Source organism: Penaeus japonicus, unplaced genomic scaffold, assembly GCF_977035675.1.
Source record: "Penaeus japonicus unplaced genomic scaffold, GWHDUDI00000001_assembly GWHDUDI00000007, whole genome shotgun sequence".
Classification (NCBI taxonomy): Eukaryota; Metazoa; Arthropoda; class Malacostraca; order Decapoda; family Penaeidae; genus Penaeus; species Penaeus japonicus.
Window position 1 is genome coordinate 17,394,722 of NW_028234409.1, and position 15,000 is coordinate 17,409,721.

The 15,000-nt window shown below is 45.1% G+C and overlaps 1 protein-coding gene across 49 annotated transcripts in view; it reads right to left on the bottom strand.

The window, feature by feature from the left end:
- The window catches only part of LOC122248827 (homeobox protein cut), a 348,197-nt gene that overhangs the window by 94,346 nt on the left and 238,851 nt on the right, over nucleotides 1-15,000 (bottom strand). For 27 of the 49 annotated variants that reach the window (XM_086538510.1, XM_086538504.1, XM_086538494.1 and 24 more), the window contains 5 exons: nucleotides 14,837-15,000; nucleotides 14,442-14,709; nucleotides 13,873-14,002; nucleotides 13,265-13,406; nucleotides 4,403-4,441 (listed from right to left, as the gene is read on the bottom strand). The exon at nucleotides 14,837-15,000 is cut by the window's right edge and continues 43 nt beyond it. In XM_086538510.1, the coding sequence (XP_086394636.1) occupies nucleotides 4,403-4,441; nucleotides 13,265-13,406; nucleotides 13,873-14,002; nucleotides 14,442-14,709; nucleotides 14,837-15,000 (743 nt within the window). The remainder of the gene's footprint in view (nucleotides 1-4,402; nucleotides 4,442-13,264; nucleotides 13,407-13,872; nucleotides 14,003-14,441; nucleotides 14,710-14,836) is intronic. The other 22 variants (XM_086538507.1, XM_086538508.1, XM_086538501.1 and 19 more) reach the window with 1 other exon arrangement.

The following is a 15,000-nucleotide window of genomic DNA, read 5'->3' on the forward strand; positions in this document are numbered from 1 at the left end:
TGGCAAGGAGAGTCCTCAATTTGTGGTCCCCCGAACGACAGAATTAGAGAACTTTTAATAGATTTATCCCTATAGTTCCCTTGAATTATGCGTCGTGGCTGTTTATAAGCATATAGAATTCTTCTTTTGTCTGTATTATACGCGGACTAAGCGTTGGCTAACGAGCAAAAATACAAGATGGTTGTTTGTGAATATCCCTCTTTACTTGCGCATCAGAGGATGGCACAATGGGCGAAAATAGCGCAAGTTTGGCCAAAAAGTAAAGTTTTAAGAACCAAATTGTTGGTTACCAAATGTTTCCTCGAGTTTGCATGTGCGATTGGTATTGGCAGAGCGATATTGGGTTCCTCGGGACGCAGGCCTTGCGATGGTCGCGAAAAAAAAAAATAAGAGGGAGCCTGGCGCCAGCGAGAGGAAGCGTGAGACGAGGAGGGGGAGCTGAGGGAGTAAGCGAATTGAGGAGCAGGATGGCTGTAGTGAGGAGAGGGGGGAGAGAGCGATTAGGATCTGAGAGGGAAAGAGGAGAGAGTGAGAGAATCCAGTAGGAGAGGGGGGGGCGAGGGTGAGGAGCGAAGAAAAGAAAAGAGGGGCTTTAGGGGGAAGGGAGAAAGAAGAGACGCCGGAGAGAGAGGAGAGAGAGAGACGGAAGAGGAGTGAGGGGACGAGAGAGGAGAGAGCGGAGTTATGAGGACTGGAGGATGACGAGAAGAACGAGGTGTGAGTGAAGGGTAATGAGGAGGGAGAGGAGAGAAAGGGAGAGAGAGAGAGCGGCGGGAAGGCGAATGCGGCGAGAAGAAGGAGAAGGGGGAGACAGGGAGGTGAGGGGGTGGGGAGGGGGGGATCGCGACGTGAGGGGACGGGAGATGGAGAGAGAGAGAGAGGTGGTTGTTTGGAGAGAGAGAGGAGTGTGTGACGAGAGAGGTAGAGGCGAGGATGAGCCGAGGAGAGAGCGATGAGGAGAAGAGTAGGGAGGGAAGAGGATGAGGTAAGAGTGATGAGAGAGAGAGAGGAGGAGAGAGAGCGTGAAATGGGTGAGGGAGAGGAGGAGAGAGCGAGAGGGAGTAGAGTGGGAGAAGAGAGAGGGAGGAGAGAGGAGGGAGGGGAGAGAGAGAAGAGAGAGAGAGAGAAAGAGAGAGGAGAGAAGAGAGAAGGAGAGAAGAGAGAGAAGAGGGACGAGAGAGAGAGAGAGAGGAGGAGAGAGAGAAGAGAGAGAGGGAGAGAGGGGGGAGATTAGATGAGAGAAGAGAGGTGGGAAGGAGAGGGGGGGGGAGGGAGAAGAGAGAGAGAGAGAGAGAGAGAGAGAGAGAGAGAGAGAGAGAGAGAGAGAGAGAGAGAGAGAGAGAGAGAGAGGAGAGAGGAGAGGAGAGAAAGATAGAGAGAGCTCTCAAACTGGAGACAAGGGGAGATGGTGTGGCGGATATGTGGGAACAACATAATCGCAATCAAGTATTCCACTGTGCCTCAAATTATAAATGATAATGAATTGCAATCAGAATTATAATCGAAGTGTTGGGAAGGGGAAAAATACTTCAATATTTACACTTCGTAGGCGCTCATTTGTTTGTTTGGTTATAGAGACAGGGAACGTTTTAAGAGAATTTCGTGCTGAAGAAAGAAATTATTGATGTTACCCGTAAAAACAATCCCCAAACTGCACTCCTAGTATTGGTTCGTAACCTAATGCAACTCGTAAAAACAAAATAACCAGAAAACAAACACATCATCAACAACACGCACAGTATCAGCGCCAGTATCAACAATGTAAGTGTTTATTAAAGCCGGCAAAAGAGCCCTAATACTGGTAATAAAGCAAACAGAACGCATGATAAGTCGCCCAGCCCTCAGAGAGACGTAGACGATTCCCCGCCCTAGGCAACACTAACCATGCTGAACCCGGAGTCGATCGCGGCACCCGAACCCTTGCACTAACACCCTGATCGTTTCCTTTGTATCTCAAAACCTGGGGACTTCTCTGTCTTGGGGAATCGCTTGAGGTTTAGAGGTGAGGATTCGATGCAACAGAAGCCAAGACTGAGAGTCCTTCGGCGACGAATAGGGAAGAGTTTGATATGTCGAAGTCAAAGGGTCTGGGCGAAGGGTCTTTGTCGCCAGTGAGACGTAAAGTTTGCGATACACGCGTTCTTACGCTTCACGGCTAATGGGGACTAGTCGGGTATGTATATCATTATGAGTGTGACTGTGTGACTGTATGACTGTGAAACGCTTTGGCCTCTTAGTCTATAGTGCTCTGTGATCGTGTGTAGATTCTCTGCCGTATCATAGGTTAGCTAAACGTTGTAATTCATGCTTGCGTCCTCTGGTTTATTTGTTGTTGAGAATTGTTATGGATATAAATCAGGTTAATTAAGCAGGGAGAGGATATTAATAAAGCTGCGCGGAATGAATCGATTACAGGATAAGTAATTGGATCGTCTAAAAGGCTTTAAACATTGCTATGATTAGTCTGCTGAACTGTGGAGTGCAAACGATTCTAGCTTGTTAAATTAGCCAGCTCAGTAATTAATTCTCGCCGGAAGAAAAAACGTACACGGAATTGGTGGCCGCCACGGGAGACCTGCGGGATGTATGACACTTGACAGAACTAGATGACACCGAAAACACAACGTCATCACGCATAACGGGCGCTTATCATGGCAGCTCTTTTAACTTTTGTTTCGCTGACGGTCGCCGTCATCCAACCCATTTAGCTACCACCAGAGCATTTTTTTCTTTTTTTTTTTTAATATAAAACAAAAAAGAGGAAAAAGGCAGACGAACAACTGTTGTGCGTATCGCTCCCGGCATAATCCATCGGCTGGTGTCATTAGTGTAGTGTATAATAATGGAGCTAAATAATAGATCATCCGCGGTGTTACAATCGGGTCTTCGCTCTTTGCGATCGGAGATAGAGCCATCAGCTCTAACAAGGCAACGCAACCTCGCCCGACTACCGCTGCTGCCACACAACTAGGCTCAATTATTCAAATCATCATCGCTACCATCTTGAAAGGCTTCATTACAACATGATTACCATCGACAAAGCATACTTTTCGCACTTTTCGCCGACCGGGTCTTCCGTACCTTCATTGTTGCGTCATGTTAAATGAGAGGAATCATTAGTACAAAGCAAGAAGCTAAGATCATCATTGCGCTATTTTGGCCAATGCTAATGATTCCAAACATGACTCATGGCGAGGCATAGAGGTCATATTCACGGCGTGATTGTACTCATCGCCGACCATATTGCGAGGGAGGGAGACACCATACTTCGATCAATACACCTAATCACACTTACATGAACACACGGAATATATCTTAATGGATAAATGTGAGGTCTCTCGGCGCTTCACCAACGGCGTGATCAATATCTCGGAGCTACGTGCAGTATGGGGCCGTCGGCTAACTATTAACAATCAGCCCGAATCGAAACCGAATCGTATAGCAGAAGTATTATGCCCAAGTGACATATTTATGAGTTAGCATGTAAGTATACAACACTCTACCGACATGGAAAAGTGATAGGGGGATGGATTTACGAGCTCGCATGCACGTTAATAACACACGGGTCGCCGATGGTTAGTGGACTGGTCATACCCGCCGCCAGATGGCAGGAACGACCACCGCCACCAGCCTAGCTTAAAAGTTTGGACTATTCCCCTACACAAAACATTTATGATGGGAAGAACCTTTATGTTTGGTGTATGTATATATATTTCGCGTCTGATTTTTTTGGGTGGGTCTTTTATTTCTTTCTTTTTTTCTCTCTCTGTCTGTGACTCTTTTTAAGTTTATACTCGATAGCATATAAACTACCAGCTGTTTTGACGCAGAGATATAAACAGTGCCTCTGATCTTCGCTTACCTCGTTGGTAACGCTGCCCAAGATAATAATTGCCGATGGCATAAATTCTAATGAAGCGAAATTGCTGTAGATTTGGTCCTTATTCTACGTGCTTCATTTAGCGAGTTCAGCGTAATTCACGGCAGAAATCAGCTATTCAGCATATAAAATACTTATAAAGCTAATATTAATAAATGAAAAAAAAAACTGTTTTATAGATAAAGTAGATTTTCACGACAGAATGCAAAAGGAAGCAAAGAAAGTATGGAGAGACCACTTCGTTTTTAAGAGTGGGCCTATGAATTCCGTCAAAAACGTATGTAAAAATACAGTCAACCTCTTTTTTGTCAGAACATTTAAAAAAACACATTGGTTCTATACAAGACCCCCCCAAGCCATGAACTTTAACTCTTTTGAACAAGGAAGCGGGAAAACAAACTCTCCTCCATGTTATGTATGTGCCTTAGAGTAGAGAGGATTGACAGTATAATATACATGTCGCTATATCAGGATATATATGTATATCTTATAGCTGAGGCAAATATAAGGGTAAATACTAACCATTAAGCGCCAGGCCTGTTTCAGGTTTCCTACGGCACGCTGCAACACAAAACAAGGCTCACTGTATTACGAGTCCGAGCATACATTGTTGCATATCATTGGGGAGTCGAATGGCCGTGGCCTTCGTGCTTCTACTGGCTGCTGGGACTGAATGGGATTGCACAAGCTTTTGATCTTTAGGGTATTCCGTGATGCAACTTATTTGTGATTAGTGAAGGTGGTGAAAAGAAGAGGAACATTTTATATAGCATTTTGATCAACAACAATTCCGGATTAGGATTACTTTTATATGTATATATCTGATTATGATATGGGTATATTCTAAGATGATATGTAATACTGATGAGCTGGTCGACGATGACAAGGAAATTATGAAAATGGTAAAATAAAAAATAGTAAAACAAACTTAGTAAATAATTGTTACTTATTAATCCAAAGTCTACGACTATTCATCTTATATATTCATCTTATATAACACAGACAATCGGTACATAATGCTAAGGCCTTACCCCATTATTATCAAAGATCGTTCTATCGTCAATTCAAGAACTAGAACAGTAATTACCTCGAACATTACGAAATTATATATATAAATAAATAAACAACAACGACGTCTAATCATCGATCCTTTTAATCAAAGTACAAGATCAAACTATTATCTATTGTGATCAGCAACTGACTGTCAATCGCAAAGTATCTCCGCCATTAGAAAAGAGGTTTATTTCTTCTTTCGAAAATGAAAACATCTGAGCCCCAAGTCACTTTATCTCTAAACAATTTCTTGGGTCATTACCGTCGAAGCCTTCTCTGCGACTTTGCTTAGGACTTTACTCAAGTTGTTAACGTGGGAAGGGTTTTCAATTTTATGTGCATGCGTCTTCATTACCAGGGCGAGGATAGTGTATATTGGTACAAACGTTATGGATAAGGAGTAACCAATTAACACTGTGTTGTTTAAATCGTCGGGCATGAAGGCACGTGAATATATGAACAAATACATGCACACTAGTACGCATTCCAGCAACACTGGTGTAACAAACATGCACGCACAAACGTAGCCAAAACACGCTCCCCCACTGAAAGATGTAGTCACAAACACATACATATTCGCACTGGCACACACGTGTACACACACACGTACACACACACACACACACACGTACACACACACACACACACACACACGTACACACACACACACACACACACACACACACACACACACACACACACACACACACACACACACACACACACACTCACTCACACACACACACACACATACGGTAGCCAACTAAAAGCACACAATGTGAATGTTTACCTTGGAAGAGAAAAAAGGTATCCAATGGTCTGTCGAACATGATTCTTTTGTCCTTGCACAATTTACCGAGAGGGTCTCATTTAATTTGCAAGACCCCAGTTTAACATTTTATTTTTCTTAGGTTGATACATTTGACTTCTTATTTACAAGCGCTAAACATTTGTATTTCATTTTTTTTTCTTTACCCAATACCCTTTTTTTCCTCAAGTTATTTCTTCTTCTTTTTTCCCTTGTCGTCACGGCGTGTTGAGCCTTTCATTCTTGTGCTTCAATAGTCGTGTTTATTTCCCGAAACTCTTTTTCACGTCTTGCAAGGGTTGCCGTGGGCCTACAAGAGGTAAGCGAGCCACAGTTTGCAACATCCCGAAACAACGCCGATCGGTCGAGCAACGTGTTGCGTGTTGCTCTGAGAACTGATTGTTTATGGGGTTATAATATTAAACATTTACGTATTAATACCGGTGTATCCATTCCATTATCTCTTATCAAGTTTAATTAATGACAGTTGAGTCGATTACGGTAGTGATTGCAGCAATCATCAACCATCAGGTCCTGTTGCCACCTCTCATATAGCAATATTTCAGCTGAGCAATTACAATACAATGTTTATATAGTACCACACACTCGCCCAGTTAACTGTTGAGTTTTTTATGCTTTGTGTGTTTGTGCTTGTTTGTGTGTGTGTGTGTGTGTGTGTGTGTGTGTGTGTGTGTGTGTGTGTGTGTGTGTGTGTGTGTGTGTGTGTGTGTGTGTGTGTGTGTGTGTGTGTGTGTGTTTATATATATCTATATCTATATCTATATCTATATGCATATATATATATATATATATATATATATATATATATATATGTATACACAAATATTTTGTGTATGCTATTTTGAGTGTAAATTTAACAAAGGCCAGATTCTATAAAGAGGAAGAACTATGTGCTGAAAATTAAATGAATAATGAATCAAGAAAAAGCCCCTCAGATAATGGACTCTGAATCAGAGCCAATCACCCAAACCATTACCACCAACATCAAACAAAACATTTGCAAACATCCGCAGCAATACAGTAATGCCCTCAGCTTAACCATAGCTGCATGCACACGATTTACAAAGCGATTACGGTTTCCGATCAAATATACCTTCCATAGCGACCCCCGTGTAGCCTTAGGTCGGTCTAACTAGGCTCTGTAATGAGACTTGGGAATACGAAGGTATATAGATACACACACACACGCACACATGTACGCAAACACACACACACACACACACACACACACACACACACACACACACACACACACACACACACACACACACACACACACACACACACACACACACACACACACACACACGCGCGCGAGGGAAAAGACAAAAGCTTCACCATAATTCGTCAACAGTCCAGCGGTCAGTTCCTCGGACATCGGGTGTTCACTGTCAATGGCGTTCAACAAAGAAAGGATGATACTGCATGTTGGTCCACAATCAAGCATGCCGGTGTGAATTAAAAGCCGCCGACTGCCACTGGCCGCTATTATGGATTTTATTTGCAATGCCATTAGTTTGATTGGGACCGCGTTTTAGAGTATTGGGTTGCACGGTGTTATTTCCCGCTCTTACTGCATTCGATTACAATTTGCAACATTTAATATCGGTCGGGGGTGTCATTTAACGGCGCAGAATGCCGGGGTTTATCAGTTCAGGTCGGGAATTATGGAATGATTTATATCCGGGGAATCAATTGTTGTTTGGCTTTAATTTCTCGGGTTGGAGGGATATTTCCCCGCGCCATCGAAGGGTCGTGATGACATCTGGCGGCGCGCGGATCAACCAGCGGCCATCGGCTGGCTGACGATCGCTAAATGGCGCGTTATTTGCGGGGGAATCGTCTCTGATTAATGCTGTAGACGGATTACTTCGGGCCTCGGGATTTAATAATCGGCATTATCATCAACCGTGTCATTGGAATTGGAGGAAATGTGTATACTGATTTCCAAGGTCACTTTAAAAATGTTCTTCTCTCTCTCTCTCTCTCTCTCTCTCTCTCTCTCTCTCTCTCTCTCTCTCTCTCTCTCTCTCTCTCTCTCTCTCTCTCTCTCTCTCTCAAGAAAAAAAAAAACAAGAAAAACAAGAGAGGAGGAAGAACAAGAAGGAAGGAAGGGAGGGAGGAAGGAAAAGGAGAGTGGAATTATTGGTGAAAGTAACGGAGAACGAAGATGAATTAGAAGAAAAAGAAAATCAGCGAACAATTTATCGGGGAAATGGGAAGCACAGACGAATTCTTTTTAAAAATGGTAAATAAATGTTGATGGAAATATATAAGGAGAAAAAGAGGAAAGAGGAATAAACTGGAAGAAGAAACAGAGACCAGACGAAGTGTTTTGGATGCAGACAGCAGAGAGTTGGGGGGGAGGGGGAGGGGGAGGGGGAGGGGGAAGGAGAAAGGGAAGGGGAAGGGGAAGGGGAAGGGGGAAGGGGGAAGGAGGGGGGGGCGGGTCAGAGGGTGTCCAGGGAACGCCATGACGAGTGGGTGGCCCGACACTCGTCTAATTGTCCGAAACTAATGATGGCCGCCGAGCAGGAAGCCGGAACAGCGGGAGACGAGAAAACTACGGAGAAACCGAAGAGAGGGAACCGAGGGGATGGTTAATGAAGAGACAGAGGGAGAGGGGGCAAGAATCAACGACAAAGGAGAGAATGAGAGATAGAGGTCACGCCAATGATAATGATGAAATACAGAGAGAGAAAGAGAGAGAGAGAGAGATTCTTCCTAATGAAGAAAACGGGTTGCGAATGTATGCATCTGAATAGCTGAAGTTAACGACTGGGATTTAGAATATCTTTATCAGTATCATAACAAAATAAGAACAATATCTAATAAGATCAATAAGGTCTGTGAGCGCCCCAGCCACCCCGAGCAGCAACACAGGCAGACGGAGGCGCGGGGGCAGAGACACAAGCAAAGCCCCGCCAGACGGAGGCCATCATGCGCCGGCCATCACCACCTCATCGAAGCTTCGCGGAAACACAGCGTCCAATCGAGAGGCAGTCAAGACGCTTCGCTGAAGATCCTCCTCTTGCTCCGACGAGTGGCATTTCCTTCTCGCCCTCGCCACACTTCATCAGGGCCTTTGTGTGGACTTCTCACGCTTACGTGGCGACGAGCGAAGGCTGGTAATGCTCCAATGGTTTATTACTCGGGCTTGTGATAAGCATTTTCCTCGCACGGTTGTCCCCCTGCCCCTCCCCCCTCCCCCTCCCCTTCCACTTGTGCGCGGGGATTCATCTGCTTGCGTGACGGCCGTAAGTGCTTTGGGAGAAGAAGCGCAAGCTCGATTTCCTTGAGATGGGCAAAGGAGATTCGCCATTCGGATTGATTGGGTTACGTAGGTGCACTACTAACAACTCGCGTCACCCACACGCCCACCCGCCCACCACCAGGCGGCCCCCGAGATCTGTCGTGACTCACCATCGCCCACTCTAGTTCCTCCCCGCCTGCCCCCTCCCCCCACAACACCTCACGCCCTCGCTCACCGCTTTTCAGTATGGTGATCACTTATAGCTAACTGGAACCTTCACAAATCAACCAAACAGGAAATTATGAACTCTTTTGTTGCCTCCGCCATCACCTTTGTTTGGCCTGCTTCCGGTTCATAAGCTGTCCCGTCATGTTCAATACATCACCTGGCTGCGGTCGTTGATCATGCTCATATATCATGTTCACCTTCAATGATCGGGATCTGCCTCCATATATCACAGCAATGATTGCCACCACCCGCATCTAATTAGCCCTCCATTGCCGATTGATAGCAACGATAGAATATAAATCACCAGGGCAGACTCGCAGCCCCGGGGCACGCACCTCTCTCGCAGGGTCCGCCGTCTCATTCTCCCTTGTTATTTTTCTCTCCCTCTCCCTCTCCCTCTCCCTCCCCCTCTCCCTCTCCCTCTCCCTCTCCCTCTCCCTCTCCCTCTCCCTCTCCCTCTCCCTCTCCCTCTCCCTCTCCCTCTCCCTCTCCCTCCCCCTCTCCCTCTCCCTCTCCCTCTCCCTCTCCTTCTCCCTCTCCCTCTCCCTCTCCCTCTCCCTCTCCCTCTCCCTCTCTGCCGCTCTGTTCTGGTTCTTCGCCTACTTGAACATCACAGCATACCTTCTGCTTCCTGTCCGCTTATGTCATCAACGTTGCCTCGTCAATATTTCACCCGTTACTACCATGAGATCGGCGCACGTTCCCTATAAAAGTCATTAAACTGTATATTTATATTTTTTGTGTGTGTGTTTTTTTAGCGTAACGCGTTCTTGCACAGTAATGGCGACGTGTGCGGGAAGGCCTCTTGTCCGTTGAACTGGTAAGCACAGCAATTATTAACTCATTATTGCCCATATGCAAATGAACTACCATGCCACTGAAGACCGTTTCGGTTGGGTTCATAATAAGATGATGTATGGCAGTAATTAGAGCCTGGCAGGAAGGCTATAATTAGTAGAAAAAATAAGCCTTTTCAGAAACTTGGACAACAACTCACAATGGAATCCTTGACGGTGTTTCCAAAAGGGAGTGCCTCAAAAAAAAAGAAAAAAAAAAAAAAAAAAAGTGGTTTGCTCTAACATATCATTCGTCACGTATCGCTTCAGATATTTGTAAACACTAGAGTAGAAATTCATTAGCTCGAACTTAATTGCGTATATATAATCATTCACTGAAGTTATCCGGTTCGGGACTATCATAACACACACGTATAGAAAAGACTTAACATCCTGAATACATTTCAGAAATTAAATTATTCGCAGCCAAAGCAAATATTCAGATATCACATTTAGTATCGAGACGCTCGCTAATAACTAGCTTGGCTAAGTTGCCTCTAATATTAATCTATCTCTCTCTCTTTCTCTCTCTCTCTCTCTCTCTCTCTCTCTCTCTCTCTCTCTCTCTCTCTCTCTCTCTCTCTCTCTCTCTCTCTCTCTCTTTCTCTCTCTCTCTCTCTCTCTCTCTCTCTCTTTCTCTTTCTCTCTCTCTCCTTACTCATTCACTCATTTATTCATTCTCTCATTCATTCCTTCTCCCTCTCCCACTCTCTCCCTCTGTGTCGCGAACAGAACCATTAATGGCGGGAAATTCAAATCAGATTACGGGATCGAACAACGACTCGTTAATTGGGAAGAGAGAGGCCTTTGATGACGTGCGTAATCCAGACTAATCGAGCCATTGGTCAACGACAAACTCCTTGCTCCGAATTCAATGGCGCTCTCACACGAGTTTTAACCGAGTCATTTCGAGGGCGGTGTAGCCCCTTCTTTCTTCGGCGTGTTTATCCTTTCTTTGAAATGTCTCCCTTTTCAATTAGAATGTCGTGTGTTTGAGTGAAGGAGGAATAACGAGGAGTTCGAATAACGAGAAGTTTGAATACGACAAACAGGGGGGGGAAAGGAGAAAAAAGAGAGAGAGAGCAAAAAAACAACTTTACATCTTATTTTGAATAATACAAGATCGTAAAATCATGTTTAAGGTTTCCTCTCAAGCTTACATCTCATAAACTATACAGTTGAAGTACGCGGGTAACCACAGGCCGGTAATTATGAAATTTGTTATGTGTACCTTCGAACATGAGCGATACCACATTTTTCTTGTATACAAACACATAGAAAAGGCCGCTACTGTTGTATTATAGAGTCTTCCAGGTGAGGGCTGGCCGAGAGAAAACGAGCTACAATGGGCGGTAACTCTACCAAAATTATAGCTTTCGGTCAGCATAAATCGGGTATGTGCAAGGAAGTAACTCATGCATTTTCCCAGAATTTAGAATAGGATTCGGGAGCACCTCTAAGGCAAGATCTAATCGAAATCTAAATAGCGAACAGACGTTATTCATTATCAGACATTACCTGCTAGTTACATTGAATTTCAAAGTATTTCTTTGATCGCTTGGAGCATCAAACGACTTTCTCGAGCTATGCTTCACAATCATGGGAATGAAACAGTGGTATTTTGAAGCCTTGCCGACAACCCTGACTCCTTAAATTGCAACATACATTACATGTCATGCAACTTTGGCCCTAATCTATCTTTGTCATAGGGATCGACTCGCGTGCATGTTCAACTGCTGGGTAAAAATTGCAAAGGATGATTTATTTCAGTGTCTTTCGTGAAGTTTACGAGCTGATGTAGCCATGCATTCGGGCTCTGAATATTCATACGGAGGGCCCATATTGTTTCGTTTTTGCTCTGTGTAGTTGAAATTAGGGGAATTTAAGTTAATAGTAGGCTAAAGGACGATTTTTTACCCCTCGTCGTAAAAAAATGACCATAATTCCATAATAAGTGTGGGAGAAGCTGATCGAAGCAAAGAGCAAAACATATGAAGATCGAATATGGCACAGAGGAACTGTCGGTCATTGTTGCCAAGGCAATAAAAGTTTCGCTGTCACAAGAAATGAATCCTTCACTTATTCCTCGGACTATTTCTTGACGACCGTAAACTGCAAGATGCCATCACAAAGATGCTTTATCAAGACGGAAAACAAAGATGTGTCTAACACGAAATGTAAACATAAATGAACGTAACATGGCAACACCGAGACTTATTGCTCGGGGTATGTTAATGTAACTTATTTTCCTTCTGCCCTGTAATTTGGGTCATCTGGCGAAGTTTTGGATCGGACAAATGAGTCCACCAAGTTGCAATGACGTAAAAATCTTGCAACAAGCAAGTCTTTTAACTTTTTTTTTCACCCAACATGCGTATCTTTGTTTACGTCTCGTTCAGTGCATGTGTTGCTGTCTGTCTCCGTGAACTCGACACTATCCCGCCCTCGTGCTGGCTAATGCTCGTGTGATCAGATACACGTTTGGTGGACCTCCTCCTTGCCATGGAAACGCGTTAAAAACGTCCCACGGCCGGTTTATGGTGAAAACTCTTCAGACACTGTAGAACATTTCGTCTCCTCGATACAAAAAAATAAGAGTGGCAACATAGTCTTTATGTTATCATGACCATAAATCGTGTAATAAAGTTAATTCTAACACTATATATAAATGTTCCGATTTAGCCTACTATGCCCTCTAGGCACCCTCAAGAATCCATATAAAAGCTCTCAAATAACGTCTATAAACCCACACTTAAATTGTCCTATGAGTCCCTCACATACCCATAAAAACCCAAATAACTACCCCCTTCACCCCCCTCCCCCCTCTCCCCCCCCATCCTTCTCAGCTTCTTGTGTTCTCCCGAGTCCCTTCTTCCCTGCGTGTCTTCCTCCCACACCAAATGAACACTAACAACTTTAAGAGGATAAAACAGGATTCATCCATCACTCGATTCGGAAATTCGTAGCCAGCGAGATGTCAGTCACACGTAAGAATGGAAAGACGCCAGACGATAGGCTTCCGAGTGAGGCCAGCGTTCGGGCGTTTGGGTCGGCAACCGTCTTAATTGTGATGTAAAAGGCATAGCTTATATTACCCAGTTCCCGTGTTTTATGAGACGAAAAAAAAAGCAACAAAGTCGAGCTCAAAAGCAACTAGAATCAACTCGTGTCTTCTCGGTACTCACCTTTCTTGGGGATGAGGGACTTGAGGAGGTAGACGGCGTTGTCGTCGGTGGCCCAAGCGTGCATCTTGCGGTAAGAGTCACGGCCTTTCTCCGTCAGTTTATCCCAACTCTTTGGCTTGGACAGGAGCTCCGAGACGGTGCCCTAGGGGTGGAGGGAGGCACGGAGGGGGAGTCACATGAATGTAAGATAGTGGCAAGTAACGAAGAAGAAAATGTATTGGGACTGAGAGAAGAATGGAAGGTGTACGGTAAAATTAGGATCATGTGAAGGAAGTCATTGCAGGTCTAAAATGGACGTTCTATGGAAGACACAGGAAGGATCTGATGTGTATACAGGTACAAGCGCAATCCAAAGAAGCAAATGGTACAACATGATTATGATTAGAATCAATTATCATTCGCTTTGCAGATTACATAGCGAAATCGAGGAAATGAATCATAAAGGGAAAAGACAACCAAATCCTCCTCCCCATAATTGAACACGTAGTAAAAATTCCAAGTTACACACATCTGCTGCAACCAAGAATCCAACCCCGTCAAAGGAAGTTAATTATGACAACCTAAACCCGTCAAAGGGAATCAAGTCCGACCGGTCCAGCCGCGCTCACCTGCGAGAGCCCCAGGATATATTTTGCGAAGAGGCGCTGTCCGATGTTGTGAATGGAGAGCAGCTCCCGCACTCGCCGGGCCAGGCACAGCGTGTCCAGGCTTTGTTGACAGAACTTCTCCATGTTGAACCTTGGGGGAGACAGGAATACGGCTGGTTATGAGATTCTAGTTATGGGCACTAGGTGTGCTGCTGCAATATTAGAACGCGCGCGCACACACAATCACACGCACACGTACACGCACGCGCGCGCGCACGCACGCGCACACACACACACACACACACACACACACACACACACACACACACACACACACACACACACACACACACTAATACACACACACACACACACACACACACACACACACACACACACACACACACACACACACACACACACACACACACACACACACACACACACACACACACACACACATTTAATATAGAAATGCACACACCTACACACGAATTTGCATATATAAATATATAGAGAGATAAAAAAGATATTGATATACATATACCATATAAATACATAATAAAAACAGAAATATGTAAACAAAGTACCTTAGAATTTCCTGAAGCCTAGCTTCCATAGGATCTCCCTTAGGAATGAGTGATTCTCCAGTGATGCGGTCCTCAAACTTGAAGGCCATTGAAGGCATCTCGTCCTTGAAGGGTGATCGGTCATCCCTTGGCTGGAAGGGACTCTTTGTCTCGTGGGGGAAGCCGTTGGCCATGGAGCTCGGGCTCTTCATGCTCACGTCGCCGATGGGAGACTCCCTGGAGTCGGACCGCTCGACGGGCCCTCCGCCGCTGTCGGGGGACATTTGACCTGCGGGCACACGGCGTCAGTTCTCCGAGGAAGAGCTCGCAGCGAAGGTAGAATTAGCTCATTTTTTTCGACATCAAGACATGCACTTCTGGGAAAGGCAAACGCGTGGGGCAGCGCGGCAACGTACCTGAGTTTAGGTGATGGCGATCTAGCGCTGACCTTTCCAGCGACCTCCGCCACTCTTCGCCCAGTAGGTGGTGGAGGGGCGTGCCCGGCGGGGGGTGAGGGGCCAGAGGCTGGAGAGGGGATGCCATGGGCGGAGGTGCCAGCGGAGGCGGCAAGTGTGGCCTG